The sequence below is a fragment of the Chroicocephalus ridibundus genome, chromosome 2 (genome assembly GCF_963924245.1).
Source record: "Chroicocephalus ridibundus chromosome 2, bChrRid1.1, whole genome shotgun sequence".
Taxonomy (NCBI): domain Eukaryota; kingdom Metazoa; phylum Chordata; class Aves; order Charadriiformes; family Laridae; genus Chroicocephalus; species Chroicocephalus ridibundus.
The window spans coordinates 126,626,309-126,651,893 of NC_086285.1; the positions used below are offsets into that span (position 1 = coordinate 126,626,309).

At 38.8% G+C, this 25,585-nt stretch overlaps 1 protein-coding gene across 1 annotated transcript in view; it reads left to right on the forward strand.

The window, feature by feature from the left end:
• The window catches only part of LOC134511988 (lipoxygenase homology domain-containing protein 1-like), a 143,817-nt gene that overhangs the window by 20,119 nt on the left and 98,113 nt on the right, over positions 1-25,585 (forward strand). The window contains exons 9-11 of the mRNA XM_063326878.1: positions 207-265; positions 3,496-3,659; positions 17,961-18,186. Coding sequence (XP_063182948.1) covers positions 207-265; positions 3,496-3,659; positions 17,961-18,186 — 449 coding nt within the window. The remainder of the gene's footprint in view (positions 1-206; positions 266-3,495; positions 3,660-17,960; positions 18,187-25,585) is intronic.

The following is a 25,585-nucleotide window of genomic DNA, read 5'->3' on the forward strand; positions in this document are numbered from 1 at the left end:
GCACAAAAATTTTTCTTTTCTTTGGAGTCAAATAATTTCTACTTTAACATCTATCAAATCAAATACTAAAATTTGAGAGGTAGACACCCTTTGCTGTTATATGTATTCAGTATGAAAATAAGATGTGGATCATTCAGTTATATGGTAATATGGTGGAGAAAAAAATTGATTCCTACCTGCTTCCTTATTTTCTTTCTTATTCTTAGGTGGCTTCCATTTATGTCCCAAGGTGTAATTCATTCAGAAATTGAGCTGTACCCTCAAGGTAAGGTTTATTGTTACTTTATGAAAGTAAGATCAGTAAGTTGTAATTTTTTCCACCGAAGAAATCTGAGATGAATTTACACTTTAAATATCAGAGGTAACCATTTTGTGCCTTCCTTTGTTATTTTACTGAGAGAACATACTTTGTGTTTGCATTGTATAATAGATACAGATTATAGTGAGAAAGTTATGAGGGAATGAATGAGAAGAAAAGTTTTCTTGTATTGTCTAGAATCAGAGAAAGTCTTTTTCTTCTCTTCTTTCAAACCTTTTCTTTAATGTTACAGGATAGATCATTTATTAACTGCTTTTTTTTTGGCAGAATTTCAAATAAATCAACAGCCGAAACTGCAAGAAGCAAATGGTAAATTCTGCTCTAGTCTTCTGTCTTTAATGAAGACTGTTTCTGCTTCAGAAATAATCGCTTTACACATTTGTTGCTGTTTGTATTTATTTTAAAACATTAATTGCAGCACACTATTTGAATATTTTAGTAAACTCTGAACTCCACATTTTAATTTAAACCATAAATCACTTTATTTATGCTTTCTTTTTATTCAGTCATTTTTCTTTCCATAATCTTAATTTTCTCTCTGTTTGCTTGGAATTTTTTTTTTTTTTACTTATTGGTTATCTATCTTAATTTCAGGTTTTTTTAGTTAATATTTTAAATGATGATTCTTTCTCCTGGGCTATATGTAGTTTTGCTCTTACTATGAGTTCTTCATTTCCTGTTTTAGCCGTGATTTCACATTTGTTCAGCTTGACTTTTCTGTCCTTGCAACCAGCACAGATTAAATTACCTTTCTTAATAACACATAACATTTTCTCAGCTGTGAGAAATGCTTCATGCTGTATGTTGAACACTAATTTAGAAGCTGTTGGAAGAAACTTTGAAAATGTTTGTTCATAATTTATTATATCAATCAAGATATCCATGAAGACCCCAATACCTCATCTTAAATAGTGTCCCTGTGGCAAGTAGTTAATACAGTATTTTAGAAATTATATTCTTTTTATATTTTTTCCAAGCTTTATTTTGAATCACAGTGTCTTTGCCCTTCTTCCTTTCTATGCCTTTTTCAAAGGCGTTCATTTTCTATCTGCTCATGATTCTCTCTGCCTTAGCTGTTCTGCATGCCTTCCTTCCTCCTTCTTCCACTTAGGAGATCCTCTTTTACGTACTTCAAATCAGTCTGCTTAGTCCTTTCTACACCTACAACTCGATCTCTATGCCGTGTCATTTAAGCTGTACTTGTCTGGTTATACAGTAAAAGTTGCAGCAGATAAAAATTGCCCCATAAACCTAAGAAAACATGACAAAGAGCAGGAGTAAACTAAGTGTATATCCAACTGACTTATCTTCAGTGGAGATGGGCTTGGGTTTGCACGTTTCGAATGTTTTTTCACAGCATTCTCATCCTGACCCTGTTAGAGAAATGTCTTTGTGCTGTCCAGAAGAGCTGGTCAGCTTCGTCATTTGAAAAAACTTACCCTCTGTCAAAACAGACCTGTGTCATGGAAATGCAAGGTGGATTTGTTGCAAATGTTTCAATCAGAGGTAGGCAGCCAAAAGCATATGCACCAAATGGCCTCTTGTTTGGGACACTTGGTCCACCCTCCGACCATGGACAGGAATATCTTCCACTAGACCAGGGTGCTCAAAGCCCCATCCAGCCTGACCTTGAATACTTGAACTCTGGACCATCCAGAGCTTCTCTGGGCAACTTGTTCCAGTGTCTTACCACCCTTATTAAAAATTTCTTCCTAATGTCCTATCTAAATATACCCTCTTTCAGTTTAAAATTATTTCCCCTTGTCCTTACAGGCCTTGGTAAGAAGTCTTTGTCTTTCTTACAAGCCCCCTTTATATATTGAAAGGCTGCAATAAGGTCTCCCAGGAATCTTCTCTTCTCCAGGCTGAACAACAACCTTTCTCACAAGAGAGATGTTCCAGCCCTCTGATCATTTCCATGGCCCTCTTCTGGACCTGCTCTAACAGGTCCATGTCTTTCTTGTGCTGAGGTCCCCAGAGCTGAATGCAGTACTCCAGGTGGGGTCTCACCAGAGTGGAGTAGAGGGGGAGAATCACCTCCCTCGACCTGCCGGCCAGCTTTGATTGAGCAGACCGAATGAGCTGATGCTGTTTTCTGAATTCCCAGCTGTGTATTTGTGCCTATTTAAAAATCTGACACCTTCCAAAACAAGGTGTTAGCCAGATCTCAAAAGTCTGCAAAACAGGAGACCAAACTTCCTGCTCCAGTTCAGTCTTTGTGGGGCAAATTACTGAGGGATAATGGGGTTGGCCCAAGGTAAATACTGCTGTCAGACAACAAATTTAATTCATGCAGCATTACCAGACAGATTTCTATTAATAAAATTGCAGTGTACACTGTGGCGTTTATTTATAAGATCAACGTGGGCCGGTATTTCATTTGTTGTTTGCCTTGCACAGAATGAATTTAAGTCACTAAGCGGAACTTGTTTTATACAGGCAAAGCTGCAATCAAAAGAGGGGCGGAGAGTGTGCAATCCCCGCTTTTCAGATGTAGAAATGCATTTTCCAATTATGTATTGTTCTTTTTTTTTAAAATAAGATTTATATTAAGCTGCTTTCAGATATTTAAATAACTTGTGTGCATTGTATGGGGGCAGAGATGACATTTTAGCATCAGGGAAGCTTTATATAAAATTATTTTCTAAAGAGTCCTCGTCTAGTGTCAGAATTTTCTCCAAAATCACTTTTTTCATGCTAATCTCAATGTCATGCCTCCATCTAGTCAAACGGAGCTCTTGTTGATGTGTCACATCAACGTGAAATGAGAGGAAATTGTGCTTAATTGGGATGCTTTGATACTTTTCCCTGTTGCATTTCTTCATTATACGTGTTGTCTTAACCCAGATTCTGGAGGTTGGGCTTTTTCCGTGGTGACCCACAGGGTTATCACTGAAAATCTTGCTAGAAATCTCACTAGGCTCTGTGTTCATATTTCCAGCTTTAGTATGCTGCAAACCTCCTAAATCTTTAAAGTTACACAACTTGCCTAAGATGAGTTTGAATGATGTAGCATTTAGCCAATCTTCTGTTGCCTCTCCCAGCATCATTACCTTTTAGGGGCACGTAGTTGCAGTCCCTGGGATAAATTATGCCTTTATTTATATCTTTCAAGTAACTTGCTACATATCAGTAACAGTTATAAAAGCATTTTGATTTTATTTTTTACTTTACAGAAGGAGACTGGAAGATTACTGTAGTCACTGGGGATTTTGAAACAGCTGGCACAACAGCAACAGTATCCCTTTACGCTTATGGAGAAAACAAAGCTTCTGGTCCTATTGTTCTGGGATCTGGGAAACACCAGCTGTTTAATCCCAACAGTGAAGATACATTTAAGGTATAGTATTGCTGTTATATAAACACTAGAGAATTCAAAACATATGCAAAATAGCTTTTCTCAAAACTGGATAATAGCAGTAATAAAAAGGACTCAAAGCAATATGTAAGGATCTTTAAGTATTTCTAAGGGAGTGGCTGACTTTTATAATAATAAGATTTGAATCAGCACATGTGTTCAGAACTGCATCAAGCAGACATATCTCTCAGAATCTGCTTCATACCTGTATCTGCTCGATGCACTACTTTTAACTAGTTGTTGTTCATTTGCAGAAGTAGAAAAAAATTTTCTTTGCCTCTTCTTTGTATTGATGTAATAAGATAGTCCTGGTTATGGCTTGTGTTGCATATCCATCATTGGAAGTGTCCGCTGTAATTTCTTCCATGGGCTTCCTCAGGCTTCCACTGAAGGACACTGTCACGTGAACCGTTTACTGGAGAAAGTAAGAAGGGACTCTAGGGACTAGAGTCAAATCACAACAGGTAGCTTAGCTCAGGTGGTTTAGACTAGTGATGTCCTACTTCTCCAAGCAAATGGAGAGATTGCTCTCTTCAGAGACACCTATGAGAGGTGCTTCAGAAGCATGACATTTCCCAGGGCTTCTCCAGGTTCCTACAGTTCTGACAATTTCCTCCAGTTCCTATAGTTCTTCAGGACTGTACCTGTTGCAATCATTAAATCTTCGATCATTTAGATTGAAATAATTTATGCATAATAAACAGATGACGGGGAATCAGTGACAAATGGGACAGGAAGTTTCTCTGACTTTTTAAAATTTTGTTTTCAAGTTTGAAGTATAAACGTGTAAGTTCTTGCAGAGGCAAGTCAATGGTGGTCTTTCCCTCTTTCCCTTACATTTATTGAAGTTGAAAGTAACCTGGCTAAAGTTTTCAGGTAATGCTGGTTTAAGATTATCTCATATAAAAGCAGGGAGGTGAAATCAGTGTTTATCTGAAGACTAAATTTAAGTATTCCTTTGGTAATTCTCTGGCTAGATGATCATCCTGGAGATTTATTCAGCTGTCTGACAGCAAGTTCTTACCCATTTATTCAGTTCATTGACGGAAGTGCCCAGAACATTTGTTTGTTTGTCTTTGGAAGGAACAGCATGTTTCACAAAGCATCAGAGCAAGACCTGATACCTGGTCCAGAAGCTCTGATGATCTGTTCCTATCCACACTAGCACCTAGGCTTAGGTCTTCTACAGTGTACCTAGGTCTTTATGCCTGATGTTTTTCTTTGGTGAAATACCACTGCAAGGCTGGAAGAGGCTTGGAGGGTAGGCACAGCATTTTTGTGCTGATTAAGCCTGATGAATCTTGACTGAGGAGTACCACTTAAACCTTTTACAAAATCTAATTGTGTAATCAAATTTATAAATCTGTGTGTAATAAGACCTTTAAACTTCAGAGGTTCTTGAGGAGGCTTCTCCCTGAATTCTAACCACACCATCAAAGTTTCAAGGTTGGCCAGATTACTGTCCATCCATTATTTCTCAAACCCACTATTGTAACTGTCAGTCAGTGCTGATCAAGGGGGAGAGAAAGAAAAGAACAGATAAAGTAATTTTGCTTCATTTTCACACACATTTTTTTGCCCAAAATATCTCAATTTAATAAGGTGGGTGAGTTTTTTGTTAATCCAAAAGAAAGTTGTGTTCTCTAAATATTTCCTCACTTTGTAACTCTGCAATCTTCCAACATTAAGAGCACCATGTAACAGCATCAATATTGCTAAAAAATGTGGAGTTGCAGAAAAATTGGATACCCACTATTGCTTTCTGTTACACTAGTCTAATCTGTTAAGTATATTGGGGAAAATCTTGACTAAATGGGCCAAGATTTGCAGCCTTGTGTAGAAATGTACTGCATATTTTAAGGCTCTTTTAACTCCAGGTAACCTCAGATTTTTTAAGAAAGTGTTAACTGATGCAGGGAGCTGCAAGAGTTCAGTGTAATACAATGGAAAAAAAAAGAACAATCGTGTCCCACAAAACCGATCAAAATACCATCTCATTTCAACATGCCTTTGGTCGCGGCCATAATCATAAGAAATGACAGAGAAATGGCCCACTAAAAGAGAATGAGGCAAAACTGTACAGGATTATCTTAATAAAAATCACGAATAGTAGTCTGACAGAAAGTATAGTAACTTGGATGCCTAAAAGTACGTAATGAGTATTCATTAATGTTACAAATAATGACAAAAGAAACTTAACAGAACTTGAATAAATCAAATGGTGCTCCTTTATATACTCCTGAGTTTTTGTTACTCATCTAGAACCTGATTTTGATGTTGCTTGCATTGTTGTGTACAGCTGGTGTAACTTCATTAAGTTTGGCTATCTCTGATTAAGATTTGTGTAAATTAGATTAAAAATTGGTTAACCTTCAGTATAACAGGGGTAGAATTTAATAAGGCTATTGCCCTTGGAGATTTCCATATGATGGTAGCACATGAAGTTCACTGAAGGTAATTTATGGTTGTTCTGTGGTGGGGAGGGTTCTTGTTTCTGACAGGAGTCTTGGGTTCTAGGTTCTCACAAGATAGTTGTGTGTAAACTGCACTATATTTGCCACTGTGGCTTAGCAATTTTTCCTAACAGATGGGGAAGTCAGGGATGAAGAATATGGGAATGGGAAAGAAAAGGAATTTAAATTTGATGAATTTCCCTTTCTGCTCTGTAATTGTTCCTCTGTGTTCAAAGAAACTACTTCTAGGCTATGGTTTTCTGCTTCTGTTACTATTCAGGCATAGTTTTTAGGGCATAATTTTTCTGTTGAGAGTCATTCCTCCTCCAACAGAGGGATATCAATCTACCATAAGTTACAGCTTTCAGCAGAACTGTGATCTGTTTCCTGCATTTTCCTCTGGTGTCATCACAGTCCCTGAGTATTTCTGGGTATTTCAAAAATACTGATTTTGGCAGTATGTTGAGTTGCTCAAGACACTGACGCTTTAATTATATTGTAAATTATATTCTCCGGAGCCCTGTATTCTGCATCGTCATTCTTTGAAACATGGTGAATTATCTCTTATGAGCGTACACACTGTTTGATAAAGAAATTCTTTTTATAGGTATTCTTTTAATGTTTGGTCATGCCAAATATTCCCTTCTGTGTCAAAGAGAACTAAGCAGAAGACTGGAAGCCTATTATCTTCCGTAAAAGCCAGCTACAATCTCTCAACTTTTATTACTTCAATACAGAATAATTCCATACCTTCAGGTACAAGTTCTGCTATTCTAGTAATAATGAAGTCAGTAAAAGCACTGACTCGTTCAGTACATCTGCTTTCCAAATATTGTACGCTAGCCTTAATGAGAGTGGCAGGACCTAGCACCTCCTTAAGAAGAATTCTCCCATGCTTTGCTTTCTAAGTTTGCTTCATTATCAGCTCTGCAATCTCATTAGGGTAGTGTTGGTCTTACTGATCTCAACACATTGTCAAGTTTATTTTAAATAACATTATATTAAGCTATTAAGAGTGCTGGACTTTTTCGTAAGAAATCTTCAAAATCTTCACTTTGTTATGTTTTGTAGTTGGTGGCTGTCTTTCTAAGGAATATTTGCAACCATGGGACATGGAGTATGCATTAGAATTGGAAACTGGAATCCATCACTGTGTGAATTTTGCTGCATGAGCCCATTTCTCTAACTCGTAAAGCTGGTGCCATATCCATATTTAAAGTTTCTTCATCTGTATAAACAGCCCTTTAAACACTGTCATAGTCTATTGGGGCAAAATGCCAGAGAGCATAAGCAGGTGAAAAACAGGGCTCCTCCTACTACTTGCAGAGATACTTTATCATAAAACTTAAATAGTGTTTCTGTGATGAGGTTGTTACAGTGTTCCATGTACCTTGTTTGTAAAGAATTGTGTTCATCAGCTGTGCCTTATGCTGCATTGCATCACACGGAGGCTTTATACTTAGAAGTTTGACTGTTGTTTTTCATTTTGGTTTCCTCCTGTTTAAAAAAAAGAAATTATCACTGGTTTTAAATAATCTATGCATTAATAATTGACACTACTTCCTTTAGAATCGGCCCTATGGACTGCAAGAATCTGTCATGTTTCACTGTGTGTCTTTTATTCCTGTAGCCTGGATCCATATTCATTCTTTCATCAGTCAAAACTGAGATTTCTAAAGTAAAATGAGCAGCAGTGGGGAGAAAACCAAATGTTATAAAAATAGGTTGAAACAAATCCATTTTCATGCTTTTTTCTCCCATTGTTAAAATAAAAGACCCTGTAATGAGCTCAGTGAGAATTCTTCCCAAGTGGGAAGATTGCAAAAGTGACCGCAAGCACTAATGCAGCAATCCCCTCTCTTAACCATGGGACTGCCAATGCCTAAAAACTGGGCATAGCTTGTGTCCTGCTATTTTCCAGCTGTCCCTGTTTGCCATAACGGCCATTTAGGTCCAGAAACAGTTGACTAAAACTTAGAGAAACTCAGGCTTCAGTCTGATACTCTTAAGGCAGCATAAAACAGTCATACTGCTGGCTTTAACTCCACTTGAAACTGTCCATCTCTCTGCAAAAAATATGTGATAACAACATGAACCTTATTCCTTATTGAGATAAAAGGGAGAAGTATGTAAAATGATCTCCATCAGCTACAGGCTGCACATGAAGCGAAGTTTAACTTGGTCCAAGAAAACAACACAGAAGGATAGCAAAGAGCTCATAAACAATCTTGGAAAAAAACCCAAAACCTTCAAGAAATGAGTGTGAGTGAACACAGTGCTGCTTGTTCAGTAATTCTGCTGTATGGAGTATATATATATATATACACTTTTCTCCCTTTTAAGGTAGTTTCTTGAGAGAACTTTATGTACTCAATTTCAGGTTTAATCGTTCAGCCATATATGTATTAAATTTCCTTTTTTTTTCCTTTTTCTACCTGATGGCAACACAAGTCCAAAATAAATACATATTAAAAACCCCTTTCTGTCTCACCTGAGTGACTCCTCTCTCCCAAGTTACACTGTTTAGCCCCCCAGTAGGTTTCAGGTGGTTGTTTCTGAGATTTTGTGTCACTGGTTTCTTTAGTTAAAGTTATCTCTGTTAAGATCTTCTCCACCTTCCCATGTCAAGTCCCCAAATCCAGTTTCTGCCTTTACTAATTCATGTTCCTGCCTTGCCTTCCCCTCAGACATTTTCTAGTCTATTCACATTCTTATGTCTCCCATCATCTCAGTATCTAAGCAGTTTTCAGAAGTGAGTGGTATGACTAATGTGTGGCTTATTCTCTCTTGCTCGTAAAAATATTTGGTTTTCTTTGGGCTTGGTACAACTCTGTAAAGAGAATAGAAACTTTGTACAGTACAGGGCTTATGCTAAACAAGAGGAGATCAATTTCTCTCACATTGAAACAGAAAATGATAAAGTGATAAAGTTTTTGATGGCCCTCACTCTATATGGCCAGCTCTTTGGAAGCCCTTTAACAGTTCTCTCTCCTTCAAAAATCATTTTCACTGTGCATTATAGGGATTTATTAGTACTAGCGATGTTGAATCTGATTCTCAACCTTGAGATAATTATATTATTAAGGTGATGCCATTGCACTGAGTGCTACAGAATTGCAGAGTAGTTGAGGTTAGAAGGGATCACCAAAGATTTCCTAGTCCAGCCCTTTGCTCAAAACAGGACCAGCTAGAGCAGGCTGCTGAGGACATTGTCCAGTCATGTTTTGACTATCTCCCACTCTACAATCTCTCTGGGTAATCTGTTCCAGTGTTTGACCACTCTCACTCATTTTTTTTCTCATCTATTTAAGTGGAATTTATGGTATTTTAACTGGTGCTCTTGACTGTTCATTGGATACCACCGAAATGAGACTGGCTCTGTCTTCTTTACCTCCTCCTATCAGGTATTTGTACATATTGATAAGATCTTCCCCTGACCGTTCTCCTCTCCAGGCTCAACAGTCCCAGCTCTCTCAGCCTTTCCTCATGTGAGAGATACTCCAGTCCCTAAATCATCTTCATGGCCTTTCACTGGATTCTCTTCAGTATGTTCATGTGTCTTGTACTGGGGACCCAGAATTGGACACAGCACTCCCGATGTGTCTCATCACACTTCTGATGTGTTTCATCAGGGCTGAGTAGAGGGAAATAATCCCCTCCTCTACCTGCTGACAGCACTCCTCCTACTGCAGCCCAGAAGGCTGTTGACCTTCTTTATGTCAGGAAGATATAAAAAAATTCCTTCAGTCCCTAGGAAGGCACTGCAGAAAGTTGAAGTCTGATATGCTCACAGTAGCCTACATTGTTGAGAGAAAGCACTGTTAAATGTAATTTTTTTATTTTTTCAGAGGCGATGACTTCATGCCTGAGTGGTTAATATTGCTATAAATCCACCAGGAGATGACAGAGGCAGGCTCATAGTCTGTCAGGTTATTATAGAATCAACAGTCAAAAGGAGAGTAAATCAGAGATCCGGTCTTACTCTGAGATTATAGACTGAGGTGATGTATCGGGTCTGGCTGAGATGGGGTTAATTTTCACCATAGCAGCCCTCATAGTCCTGTGCTTTGTATTGGTAGCTAGAAACGTGTTGATAACACACCAGTGTTTTGGCTGCTGCTGAGTACTGCCTGCACAGCATCAAGGCTGTCTCCCCAACATCCCCCTCTCACCAGCAGGCTGGGGGTGGGCAAGATCTTGGGAGGTGACATAGCCAGGACAGATGACCCCTACTGACCAAAGGGGTATTCCATAGCATATTACGTCTGCTCAGCAATGAAAGCTAAGAGAAAGGAGGAGGGGGGAATGACAACGTTCTTTATGACATTTGTCTTCTGGAGCAACTGCTACATGTACTGAAGCCCTACTTTCCAAGAAGTGTCTAGACATCGCCTGCTGATGGGAAGCAGGGAATAAATCTTTTGCTTTCCTTTACTTCCACATGTGGCCTTTTGCCAGTAAAGCAAAAGCTTTACTAAATTGCGTTTATCTTGACCCATGAGGTTTTTTCTGTCTTATTTTCTGCCCCTGCTGTCCTGCTGAGGAGGGGAGTGATAGACCGTCTTCATGGGCACCTGGGATCCAGGCAAGGTCAACTCACCACAGGTGGCTACTCTGTACCTTTTCTTAAATGAATCTTCATGCGTATTCAGACTCTTTGAAGCACTGTTATGTGCCCACCAGCATAATCTTTCTTATCATGCATCACTTCTCCATGCATATGGTGCACTTGTCCAACCACAGCATCATTTGGTTAGCAAGATGCGCATGCATGCGATGAAGGTTAAATAAAGCTTAAGTTTTCTTACATGGCCTGACCTTTGTTGTGCTTTCTTACAGCCAATTCTAGGCTGTATTCCAGTTAACATCCTCTGGTAGCCAGTGGTTTAACTCCCCACCTAAGCAATGTGGAAAGCTTCAAATCCAATCCAGTATTCCTGTTCTGGCTTGGAAAAGAGTAGATCACTCAGAAAAACTTCAGATATATAAGTGGCTACCTTGTCATAACATGGGAGTTTTGTGCTTATTTTCAAGAACTGCCCCCCTGTGTCCTAGTTCTGGCGGGGACAGGGTTAATTCTCCCCAGGACACGGGTATCCCATGCCAGGTAAGCCGTGCCCACTGGGAGCGGCCGGGGGAGGGGGCGGGAAGTCGCCCCTTGGAGCGGGCGGGGGGCGTCCTGGGTGGGGTCAGGGAACGGCGGTTCCGTGGCTGTGTTTGTATGTTCCTGTGTCCGTGTTATTGCTGTTGTTTTCTCGTTCCCTTTGCTGTTCTGTTAAACCGCCTTTGTCTCGACCCACGAGTTTTGCCTTTTTTCTTCTGATTCTTCCCGTATCGGGAAGGCCCGAGCAAGTGGCACGGGGTTCTTTGTTGCCGTCTGAGGCAAAACCACGACACCCTGATATGGTAAATACTGGAGTTGGCATAATTTAACTAACCACACTGTAAAAAAAAAAATATTGTTACAGAGCTTTAATGTTATTCTTAAAACATTTTCTCATTTGTTCCACTTAAGGGTGGAAAAAACAAGCTGTCTGTTGGTACCATTAGTTTAGCAGGTAACAACAATGTGACATTTCCTTTCTCTCATTAACCCGGTAACAGATAATTGGCATCCATTTTAGTGAATAGTAGCACATTGTTAGCCTGTATAGAAAGGTCAAGTGAGAGAGTATTGATATTGGAGAAGCTACAGGATGAAAAGAGCTTGAGTGGATTGGAAAGAAAGGTGTTCAACTGCCGCTGTGCAATGAGCAGTACTTGTTTACCCATCTTATTTTTGTGACCGGAGCAAGTATGAAGTGGGAAAACATAAGGCCGATTTTTGTCTGGCCTTTAATTCTACTCCTTATATGTCTATGCCCACCTTTTTCATGACACTTAAGTTTCTGTCTGAGTACCTGTGCCATATTCTAGTTGTTGAGTTAGTGTGTAACTGTGCCAGGTTTGTTGGCCACAATCAACAAATTGACTGAATTCAAACATCTGGAAAATGCAAACACCATGAGTGGACCCTGGGTACTTTACTGGTAAATTACTTATGATATTTTTGGCAACATTTACCAGATGCATGTTCACAACTTAAAAATATTTTCTACTTCCAAAGATTTCTCCATTATATGCAGATGCTGTAGAAGTTAAACTAATGCAGTCAATGATTTCTCTTTCTTTTGGGAATCCAGCTGCTGCACCTGATTTCTCTGAAATTCTGTTAATGAGACGGCTTTACATTAAATTAATAACTGTCTTTCAAGCATAGCCTCTTGTGGTTGCGTTAAACATTGGGATGTTGGTGTAGCTGCTTCTGGAGTATTGACTTATCCAGATAATTTTCATGCTAGCCTGAGTTTATTTCAAAGAGATTGCAGGATTTTTTCTGTACAACAGGAATACAGTGACATTATTGAGCTTATTCCAGTATATAAAAGAGAAACTGAGTCCTTACGTATATTTTGTCCATCCTTTTATTGAAGTATCTTTCCACAGAACAGTCTCTTAAGCCAAGGAATTCTTGCTTCACTTTTCACTTAGTTAAACATCTCAAGTACATGAAAATGGGTCATACAGACTTCACTCCGAATATCATAGGTATGCTAGGGACTGAAAAGAGTATTTGCATAGCTCATTTAGAAACAGAATTAAAATTTAGTCCTTGCATCCTCTTTAGGAATAACTTCTTGCTGATAAACCTGGATTTCCGTTTATGCCTAGAGACAAGTTGTAAAATATGAGCTTTGTTAAGCTTCAATTTCAAAAAGTAATGCCAAGTTTTCTAGTGCATGGTTTAATGAAAATGTTCCCATTGCCTTTGGTAAGAAGAGAATTTAGTCCTATGCTTGTACAAAAAAAAATAGTAGCAATGAGCAAAGTATTTAGTTGTATTGATTAGCAGGCTAATCTTTTTAACTATTTGCAAATATTTAGAATATGGGTGTGGCTGAGGTAAAGCTACCTCTGTTTGAAAATGTGGCCCTTTTGAAGGTGGTGGACAGTTTATACAATAGTATGTATTGGTACTGATAATATAAAATACAATGAGTGTTGATATTATTGCCTGTAACAGTGAAGAAAAATACTCCAAAGAGAACAGAATTACAACTATCATTGTACTAACAGGGATATTATTAAGGTTATTAAGTGCTGGCAATCTCTCCTGAGGTCCGTCCCCTTTAGATCTTATCACAGAATTTGATGCAAATCGATTGATGCACAAGGAGTTTCACAGTCAACCAACAAGTGAACTGTAAATGATGATTCGAATGTTTCATAAATTTTTTTGCTGGGAAGAGTGTGAGATTAGCATTTGTCAGAAGACCTCTCTCACAGAATGCCTGTAAGAAGATCAGTATATCTGACATTTTTCATATCCGCGTTCCTCTACCTCGATGAGATATCTGTCTTTCCGTGCCCTTGTTTGTTACCTCTGCAGTAGTTTAGGTCTTGTTTATGTTCTATACATGGCTGATGTAAGCCACATCAGAAAGGCAGCTTCATACCCCCAAACTATTATCTCTTAGATTTTATGACTTTGAATTTCTATCCATGTCCAAACTCTACCATATCAAGCTGAAGAATTTTCAGGGAGAAAGGAACTTTGCAAACCAGTTTTTAATATTTTTAATAAACAGATATTTGACCCTCTGCAATGCTTTGACCATAGGCTTTGGTTGAGGATTAGATGTCTGAGGATTTTGTCAATGCTCTGTTGCAGAGGCCAGCAAAGATCAGCCTCAAGCTGCTGCTTTTGCTGCAACGCTGCTGTTCAGTGCCCACCAGCAGCAGTGTGCCTTGAGAAGCAGGACTGGCCAGTACGTGCTAATTCAGGTATATGGTGGCTAGGACTCTAGCAAGTTTGTTTCGGCCACTGTAGACCTCCCCCAAAACACATCAGCCTTCCATCTCTTTGTGTCCTTGTCATTTAGGAAGTGTGAGTACCTGCAGCATCCAATTACAGCGTAGTGGAGGAATGTCTTTATTATATTGTCCACATTCTTCAGTAGATTTACAACATATTTGCCGAGCAGGTTGTTTCTATTCCTCCCTTCTTCTGTCTGCACAACTTCTGCTAGTGGAAATAGAAATTGCATGCTTATATGAGAGACTAGATAATGTGACACCGCATTATCCTTGAGCAAAACCACTAGCTTTACAAAGTTAGCTGGAAGAATTACAATTGACTGTTTTTGATCTGTCAATTGAGTTATGGAAAAATAGCAACTAACCCAAAACGAACAGAAAATTTTAGAAAAAACACAGAATTTTGGACTCATGCCTTCCTCTGAGGATCTCAAAATTTATGAAGAGAGCTTTGCAATGTCCCTGAGAGAGACATGCAAGTGTGGTCCTTGTTGCATTGTTAAGAAACCAAAGCAAGGAGGGCTTGTGAATTATGTAAGGTTTCGCAGTAAGCCTAAAGCAGATCCAGGAATAGAATCTGGTTGCCTGATTTCCAGAGTGATGCTTTAGTCCTGGGACCCATCCTTTCTTTTTTGCTTGGCCATTTACTGCAGTTCTGTCAGACTTTTTCCATATAAAATGGAATGTTAGTTTTGCAGCCATGGTGCCATAATAGAGAACAGCTAGACTAAGGTTTTTGTAAGCATGTTGTTTAGGAGGACGACGAAGTCAACTTTACAACTTTTTACAGAATGTTCTGTCTGCGAAAGTAGATTTATAAATGCCAGCTTGTGTTCAAGGCAATTTAGTCAATACTGGAAACGAAGGAACAACCTCAAGATACAGTGTTTATGTTGGCAAAAGAATATCGTTAGCTCTAACATGTTATGAGAGTATTTGCATCTGCATTTCACTGCAAGAGCAAAATTTGACATAAATTTGACAGGATTCCGATTGGCAAAAAGTAACATGTTAGCGAGTCAATACCACTGAGAGACCAGTGTGATATCTGATCTGACAGCAAGAGGAATTGTTCCAACCCCCAAAACTACAGCAGGAGCTGAAACTAAGCTTACAATTGTGTTATATGATTTCCAGAACATCATGTACAGCTGATTTGCTCTCTGCCGTTGACATTCTTGCCTTAATTCCCACCCAAGAATAAACATGATTTTTTTTTCTACACAAACACTCATAAGTGGTTTTGGCAGAAATAGAAGTATTATTAAACTTGTTATTGGTTTGGCAGTGGTCTGTGTTTTTAATTATTTTTGAGACCTTTCAGTCTCAGAAATATGCTATTACTTATATGTCCTGCGTAGCAGACCACTCCAAAAAACTCATGATTTGTGAGTCTAGTAAACAGGGATGCTTTATACTCCTCCCCCTGTAGTCGAAAGCAAGCAGATACATCTGACTTGACACTTTGGACAAATTCCTACTTAGCACATGGGCATAACTTCCTTAATTTTGTTATATTGTGTTCTCTTTTAGAGTGTGAATGTTAGGGAGGAATAGGACGTATAGAAAGACACAAATGCAGGAATGATTAGAGATGCTAAGCAGAACTTCAGTGACTCTAATTGAACTGCTTGCAACTAGGAGCATCTCCTGCAGAAACCTAACAGGCTGGACGGGGATTTCTGTTCTGTACTGATTTTTCTTGAACTCCATTTGATTAGATTTGATGGATTGGTGTGTTGCTTACCCAGTAACAGGAAGTCCCTGCATGGTGATGAATGGGTTTCATCATTTCACTCTCCTTCTTTTTCAAACTGCTTCTTTTTTTTTTCTTTCTTGGTCAGCTGACCAGCCTCTGCTTATTTTTGTGAGCTCTTCTCTCCAGTTGTGAGCCAAACATCAGCTACAACATTGAAATATTGTGTAGATTCACCTGAAATTTTATTTTCCATCTCAGACTTCCTGCTGAAAAAAAGGCATTTTAGCATAATACGATAAATAAAATTAAAATAATTAATAAAGTTATAGCTTCACATTTCAACCAACTCATATGATACTCACTATTGTGGTTTTTTTATGATGCATGATTTCTTTAATCAATGTTTCTGTTTGCTTCAGAGCCAAAGGACTGATTAGATGTTTCAGGAGACAAAAGAGTCTCTTTGATGGTTTTCTGGTCCTGATAGAGTCATGATAATGAGTACTGTATCCAAGGATGGCTCTGACACTCTTTCGATAGGGTTTGTACCAGAATTTAATCATGGGCAAGAGGTCATAATGTTTTATTTACTAAATTGCCCTTTAACACTTCTGCATCACGAATAGCAGCCAGTGCCTAGATCTCAGCAGAGCACCACCTTTGTTGTTTGCCAATAGAATACTTTATTCAGTTCACAATAAAGGGTGAGAGTTCTAGTATATTGTTATATTTATTTGCAAGGCAACCTTAGCAGTCATTTGACCACTGCAGAGGTCTCTGCTTCATGCTGCGTGACAGGGTTATTATGGCAGCTTAGCCTATGTCCTGCCTACGTTTGTGGTTGGTTTCAGAGAGCTTTTTGTCTGCTGCTGTAATCCTGCTGTGTTAGCACCATATTTTTGATGCACATGGTTTCATTGCGTTAATGTTATAACTATACCTTTAGTTAGCACCTCTTACTTTAACATACTGTTTTAATATAGGAAAACCTACCGCTTTGGCCGTAAGTGTGACTTTATTCAGACTTTATACCACTAGCATATGTGCCATGATATCGTCCCATGAGACTGAATTGTGCCAGGCTTACCCCAGGGATGCAAGGAAATGCTTATCAATTAGGGCTGCAAGACTCTCTTCTGTGATGGTCCTCATCCTCCAAGAAATGTCAGTATCACACTAACCTATGTCATTGCTTAGGAAAACATTTCAACAAAAGAGTGAAAGGGATATAGCTCTAGTGTCTTGGACATTTACCAGCTCCACAGACAAAAGGAGCATTGCCTTGTTGTCTTCCTTAGCAAAAAACATTGAAGGGGAAGCTCTCACTCCGGGGCAGACTTATTAATATTGCCTTTCGGAACAGACCCAACAGACCTCCAAACACAAATCTTAGCTCATCATTTTTGGTGATTCGGACTATTGGGGCAATGTTGGTGTTAATTGCTTATCAATCCAGTTTTTGTAGGTTTGCTTTTTGTTTTGATGCGAAACAGTACAGAATTGGTATAATGGTAAAAGAAACAACTATTTTTTTGTTCTTTTTTCCTCTGTAATTTTTTCCCGATACCATGAGCTTTCAAACACATCACTGAAAATGAGAGTGGTTAACCCTGCTTTTGTGCTTAGGTTCCTGCCATCAGCACTGCTTAAAAAACTTCTGCAGCCCAAAACAAAGTGGCTCTTATTTCAGGGCTGCAGTATTCAGTGTGACATAGTCATGTTTTATTGTTTAAATTTCCTGCAGTGTGGTGTCAGCACTTAAGAAACAGTTAACCCTGACACCAATGCACATAAAAATAGAAGACAGAGAGAAAAGTGGGCCATAGTAGACTGATAAGTGGTAGGAATAGTTAATAGGGCTCTTCTGATGGTAACTGTATGGACTGCAAAATATATTATTTCATGCAGCAATGACTGAAGGTACTTCTGTTTGTTAAAGTATCTGTCTAGAAAGAAAGATTTACATTTTAACACTACAAACTGGATTCTGTCAAGAGATCTAAAACCAGACTGAATTGTTTGAGCCCTTTAGTCACTTTAAATAATATGGTACTGAAGTCAATAAAATCACGCTTGCAGACTACTCCATATGCTTTTGCTTCACTGCTCTGGGATTCATTGTATATTAAGGCTTCATTTTCTAAAAAACCCTGTTACTCTAGGTCATGTGCACAGCACATTTAGCTTGCATGCCCAGTGTAAGAAGGATTGCTAAAAGACAATATTATAATTTGTTACTAAAATCTGGGATTTTTTTTCTTTTTGTCATTACAGATTAATCTCAGAGATCTCGGGCAGCTATATAAAATCCGCATTGGCCACGATAACACTGGAAATGATCCCAGTTGGTACCTAGAGGAAGTCAGACTTGAAAGAGTAGTCCCTCTTTCTGATGAAGAGATTTGTCTACCCGTAGAGTGCTGGCTTGCAGAAGACAAGGGTGAAGGTGATACGTGGACAGAAGTGGCAATAAGAAATCCCACAAAGGATCTTTTGCCATGTACGTGCTCAGTATTTTAGATCGTGTGTTGACTAGCCATATCCTGAGTATATGACAGCTTTTCAAGCTTCTTCCAGGGCAGACTGCCCCAAAGTCAATGTAACGATGAAAACAGTCCCTTCCACATCCTGTCTAGTTCCACGGAAGTAAGAAGTCATCATTTTACCCCACTCCTTTTCTCCCCGAAATCAGAATAATAGTTGTGGCCATGGCATCTTACCCCTATAAAATTCTTAATCTCTCATAGTGCACCTAAATCACTGGCAAATACTGGTCTTTAGAGAAACACATCATGCAGGACGTCAAGGCATTATCAAGGTATATAATACCATGTGACATCCAGCTCTTTTTAGCAAGTTTGATATCATCCTTTCTTACACTGCATAAAATATTCTTTATGAGAAATTGATGATCTGAATCATCACACATGTGTTTTACAAATCAGACTCAAGTCACAGCCATTCATATAGAAATTGCGAGCTGCAGGGTGGCACTTTGGTACTTCAAAGTTTATCACATGTTTGATGCACTTTGTTCTCTTCAAGTGAAGCGGGGAATAGCCCATCATATAAAGTTATTTTTTAAAAAGTCCTGGGCATCTACAAAGGAATAGGGAACCAGTAAAATCATTTAGCACAATGGGCTTTTTTATAGAATTCTTTTTACATTAACAGAATGACAATGATGCAGCTGATGATAGACAATACGGTCTGACAGCGGTAGGTCTTATATAGATAGGTGCTATCATTCAGGCAAACCGTATTCAAAATAAGGCAGTGAATATTGCAAGGAATCATTGATTCAACATGAAAAAGGGTCATCATGCACTTAATGACAATCAAATAATTTCTAAAGAAAATATCAAACAAGTGAAAAGCCTCAACTCGAATATAATTCTCTGAAAAAAACATCAAGGCTGGTGATGTGTGAATGTTTTCCATGGGTTTTATGGACAAAGGGTTCTCTGTTATAGAGGCCAAATCTCTATTACAGAGACCAGAAGATGCTGAGAAACACATATGTGCCAGTTCACATTTCCTCTCTGCTCTTTTTTCTTTAAATTATTCTGCGGAGTATTTAGTGACTTCGGTATGAGACTTCAAAAACTGCAACTGATCAGGATAAACCAAGCCCTGTGGTCAGTAACTGATGACAGTACTATATGCCACTTCTTACAGTGGCATAAGTATCATATACTAGTGCAATAGAAAAATAGTGCAGAAGACAATTAAATTGTATGAACGATTAATTCAACATCAATAACTCAAATCTGCATTATGCAGTCTGAAATACCCATTCACAGAAAAGTACTGATATTCTGGTAGGTGGTATGTACTTGTATGTGAAAAATCAAGTCAGTTCTGTGAAAGGCTGGGAATATGTTTAAAACAGCACATTTATTTGCTTTTTAATTATTATATTACTGCATCTTTTCTTGCTTTTGCAGAAACATTATCTTTATTAAAATATATGTCTCAAGGTTGTAAGAAAAGATACATTACAAAGGATTTGCAAATTTCCTGAAATTGTAAGTTTTACAAATTAATTATTGATTTTAGGCACATTTAAATTGAACATCAGTATAAACTCAACAAGGCCTCCCAAGGATTTCCTATTTAGTTTCTCAAGGACAAGCAAATGAAACACTATCCATTTGCATTTCCCATTTAAAAGATAATTGCTTACAAGTACTGGACAAACCACATCAAGTCACTTTCTCCAGTAGACCAAACGATGTACTACTTATTACTTAACGATAGTCTGATATGATTTAGTAATTTGTATCCTGTACTTTCAATTTGATCTGGTATCTTCTAGTGGTGTTGAATTTGCCTAACTGTAACAGTGATGTGCTGGAAACTTTAAACAAAATGAACAAATATAAACTAAGCTCAGAAGGCACTCTTTTTTTAATTGCCGTTCTTTAACATTTACTTTATTGCTCAACTTTTCTCTTAGAAGAAAGGGTAATTTTTTTCTTTATCCTTTTTCTCCCTTCCTCCAGCCAAACTCTACTATGCACCTAATAGGGACCCAAAACACTGGAGCTGACTGTTGATTCCTTGTCTTTCTTTCCTATATCTTCTTCAAATCCTAAGTTATTTCCTCTTTCTGTCAGTTTTTCTTTACCTTCCACTCTAAAATCCCTTCTTTTCCATCCAAATTTCTCACCTTAGTAATCCCCTTTAGTTTTTCTGACTGTCCCTCAGCCACTTCAAAAAGCTGGACACTTACTGGTCTCCTACTCCAAGTGATACTTTCAGTTCTTTCTCAATCTCTCCATCACACTGGTGTCAAATTCCATACATAAGTCAGGTTTCTTATGCCTCCAATGTATGTCTGCCCTTGTCTTCCCTTATTTTTTTGTTTTTCCCCATTTCCCCCTCCTTTTTGTCTTCCTATTCCATCTTCTCTTTTGCTTTTCTGGCCCTGGAGATTTAAAAAACTTCACCTGACCTGTCTTTGAAGTTGTCCCTGAATTGAGCGTGCTGTTGAACTGGATGATCCCTGGAGTTCTGCTCCAGCCCATTTTTTTTTTATGTGATTGTTCTACCCAGTCTCATTTTTTTCTGGCAGTTCCAGATATTTTTAGTTTATCAGACTTTACAAGTACTGGATTGTTTATTTGTTGCTGGTTTGATTTGGTTTCATCCCCTAGTTACATTGTGATGCACAAAATCAAGGAAAAATTGTTCAACTCTTTTACAAGTGACAGACATTGGAAATTATGTTTTCCAGCAAACCCCAGCAGTACGATAAATACTCCGGAATTGACTCACCATGGTGGGTTTCATGCCTGGACACTGGGACTGAGACTCTTCTGGGACAGACCTGCAGGGACTGGGAGAGAGTGTCCCTTCCTCTGAGTCCTTGAAATGAGTTCCCACCTGCCCTTGTGTCCAGGTGCTTGTGGAGATGTACGATGGCTCCTGTGATGGGCCTGGGAGAAACCAGAGCAGGGTGTTATTTGGGCTCCCCCCTGCCAGTGTCTGTCTGTGCTCCTTTGTGAGTGTGCAGAAGACCTTTATCACACAACCTTACATGGATTGTCTTCAGATATGGCTGAAGTTTTGCCCTAAAGGGATGCATGATAAAAGAAGTGTCGAATTTTCTTACTGTTCTGTTTAGGTGAACATAAACTTCAAATGAGAATATAAATGGTGAATTCCGTCCTGTTCTGGCACACATAATTGAAGGAATAACTTTACTGATTCCAGATAAAAGACAAATACTAAGGCTGAGGCAGGGAAAATTCCAGCTGAAAAGATTTCGATTTCTTTTCCACTTGGAGAAATGTGCTGGCAAATACAGAACGGTTAGAATGTGCCCACTGACTGAAATAGTGCAAAAGATGACCAAAGCAAATAGTAATGACTCAAGCATTATCTCTACAAAATTTGCATCTTTATTTAATCACTCAGGAGGCACCAACCACTTAGTTAAATAGTCAAGCTTCTCTTTCCTATTATAAAATTGATTAGTCAGCATGTTTTTTCAAAGCTGATCGTTTTCTTACGTGTTATGAAGAATATTCCCATATATTTTTTAGAATATTGCTCCAAATAGAAGGAGTAAATGGAATTAGCGATTAGAAAGCCTGAGAACTGTAATTCTAATTGAGCTGTCTTCACCTGATAGTGTTTTAGTATTTATGCCTTCTCAAATAATATATGCACCACTTGTGAGGAAGATAGTGCCTCTTAACCACTATCATCCATTAAGAAATTGTTGCCTTTTAGCCTTAACGCTCCACCAATCTGTATCTTTACCCTTCCATCATGGCAAAATGCCAAACGCTATTTGTGCAACCTGGGTAGTAAATACCAAGTGATAAAACCACGTGACAGAGATTCAATCTTGCTGCTTAACAAATCAAGCCAAAATAACCATTTCATTCAAGCAGGCACGTCATGTGGAAAAAAGGCAGAACCTGGAGCAGTGCTGTGTAATACTGTTCTAATATCTTGGATCGCTATCATTAAGGGAGGACTGAATAGAAACAGTTTTATCAGTTTTAGTGTTGTATATCACTCTAGGTTTTGTGTTCTTTGGCCAGTTTGTCGGTTTACACTAGCAGCCTGATGGGAGTGGATTTGCTCAGTGAAGCGGTTGGTGCTAAAAATCCGATGAGCTAAGGGTCCAATGTCCTCATTATGGGTGTTTAGGGAGACGTTACTCTGGGCCTGTTGTAGTCTGTTCCCACGGACTGACTGCCAATTTGCGGAAGGATTGTTGTCATTGTGTTCCTGGAACATATCCTCCGGTTTAGTATAATCCAGAAGTAATCTAGTTTTTTGCTCTGAAACAACTTCATGCTGCAAAACCAGAAAGAAGTAAGGACGGCCAACCAGGGGATTCAGTTTCTTCATTCAAATTAATGTGCTGTTGTAGGCACACCGGTGTCATTAGGCTCAGACAGCTGTAATGGGGAGGGAGCTTATCTAATGTACTTTGAGTAATAAGTGATAAGTCTATTTATCTTGAATTCATCTGCTCTTAACTAGGATTCTAAAATAATTACCATACTTTTCTTTTAGTAAAATTACTTTTAAAAGATCTGACATCGGGACAGTAGTTTATACTAAGTCAGCAGAAAAAGACCGATATTTCTGCAGTGAAAACTTTCATTTTCTCATTCTCACCAATAAATTCTTCTTTAATTCTATTAGGATTATTTTCTTCTTCTCCTCCCAAAAAATATCAAAATATTGAATTAGTCTTTAATGCAAAGGAACCTGCGATGCTTGCTTACTGTTTATATTTTCCAAAGGAAAATGTCATAAGTCACTGAATTATGTACATTACTCGTTCACAAGGAAATTAGAATTATATGCTGTGCTTGCAGATTGGGGCCGAACTAACACTTACGACTGGTGAATGATCAGGAATATACCAACCTTCTGTACTGGAAACCCTGATTCAGGTGCCCAGAATACAAAGTCTAGAAAAAAGGGTTCTCTGACTTGCTTTCTGTTGCCCTTGGTATGCTCTCAGGTTACCTTTTCATCATAACTAGAGAAAAAAAACTTCATTTCTCTCTTCCCCTTTATTCCAGGTAGTTCCTGTTCTCGTGTTACCAATAGATGTCAAAAGCGGGAATTGGGACTCAAAAAACCATCTAAAGTCTCATGATAATATCTCAAGAGCTAGCAGTAGTAGCATTTTTTTTGTGGACTGAGCAAGTTTAAATTTGAATTGTAGAATCATAGAATACCAAGTTGGAAGGGACCTCAAGGGTCATCTGGTCCAGCCTTTCTTGGCAAAAGCACAGTATAGACAAGATGGCCCAGCACCCTGTCCAGCTGAATCTTAAAAGTGACCAATGTTGGAGAATCCACCACTTCCCTGGGGAGATTATTCCAATGGCTGATTGTTCTCATTGTGAAAAATTTTCCTCGTAGGTCCAATTGCAATCTCCCCTGGAGTAACTTGTACCCATTACACCTCATCTTTTCCATGTGACTCCTTGCAAAAAGGGGAGCCTCCGTCTTCTTTGTAGCCACCCTTTTAATACTGGAACATGGTGATAAGGTCTCCCCCAAGCCTTCTTTTCTCAAGGCTGAACAAACTCAGGTCTCTCAGCCATTCCTCATATGGCAGGCTTTCCAGCCCTTTGCTCATCTTTATGGCCCTTCTCTGGACCCTTTCCAGTCTGTCCACATCTTTTTTGTGTAGCGGGGACCAAAACTGAACACAGTATTCCAGGTGTGGCCTGAAGAAGCACTGAGTAGAGTGGGACAATGACTTCTTTATGTGTGCTGGTGACACCCTTGATGATGCAACCCAGCATCCTGTTGGCTTTCTTTGATGCCACAGCACACTCTTCACTCATATTGAGCTTGATGTCCCCCAGGTCCCTTTCCACAGAGCTGCTCCCCAGCCAGGTAGATCCTAGTCTGCTGCACTCATGGATTATGTTTTCCCAGGTGCAAGACCTTACACTTGTCATTGAACTTCCTAAGGTTCTTGTTAGCCCACTCTTCCAGCCTATCCAGGTCTTCCTTCAGGATGGCTCTCCTTTCCGAAGTGTACGCTTCCCCAGTCAGGTTGGTGTCATCAGCAAACATCGTCAGGGTATACTTGATCCCATCAGCACTTCATCAGGGTATACTTGATCCCATCATCCCATCGTTTGGTAATTGTACACTTGACTGCTCAATGACTCCTATAGTATTTCTGATATTTCTGATACTTTTGATATGCCATTTTTTTTAACATAGTCATTATGCTGCTTTAGTGTCTGTCTTTCATGGACCCTTTTAGAAGCTCCCTACCTCTGCCTGAAGGCATTTTACCTCCCATTTTTCAGCTGTTTCATCCATGCATCAATGTCCCAGAGTTTTCTGTTTGATTATAGAGCTTATCTATAGTTACTCTGTTAGCAATTTGAAGATTTCAATCACTTATTTTCTGAAAGGTCATTTTCTTTTTTAGTGAGTGCTAGCCGAGATTTTTTTCCTGCTATTTTGTATTAATTAATCCTTTTATATCCTTTATCAAAGTTATTGTATTTTTCAAGATATTTCTTCTATTACTTTGATGTGCCCCACATCATACAGATGGCTAGATGTGAGTCTAACAGGTCCCCCATAATGCTGAAACAGTATTCGCTGACTTCTCTTCAGTGGTTGGGTTTATTATATAGTTTTCAACTTTTTCTTGGCTTTTTTTGCCTGTTGGCCTACCTCTGCTTTGTCACCCCAGTTTTCAGGTGGTGTAGTTTCACTACATCAGCATATGGTAAAATGAAATTACTACTACAGAATAGAGGGTTGGGCCATAGAGTTCTCATTCTCAGAGTCTTGGGATGGCTTTTTCTTACTGCAGTGAAACAGGTCTCCATTTCAGATGTGGCAGCAGCAGGAGCCTTAGAGTAGGTCAGTTTCTCAAAGGAAATTAAACCAGAGTCTCAGCCTGAACATATATTCTAGGGTCTTTTTATTTTACTCTATACTCAAAAAACTTAAACAATATACCAACAGCTACAAACAGGCAAATTTCACATATGGTGAGTCTTGCTGTCTCAGCAGTACATTCAACTGGTAGGTTCGTTCTCCAGATTTGGTTGTATGTGTGCCCTGTGTTCATCAAACTACTGCTGCCCCTTGTCTTACCTGTTACAGAGCGGCATCATCCTTCTTGTTCTTATATTTAAGCAATCTGTAGCTCAGAAGCCATTAACACTAGCACCTTTTGTAGCTGCTCTGCAATCTAGAGGAACTGCTTGAAAAAGTTTGAAAAAGTCGCATTCGCTCAAGCTGGTCTGTGCCTAGGTTTCCATTTGTACAGAAAAGGCTTAACCTCCATAGTCTATTCAATATGAATGTCCAAGCATTTCTCCATAGTGGCACGTTCCAAGTAGGCATGTAGAGCGTGTTTTTGAGGGTATTTTTGTTGC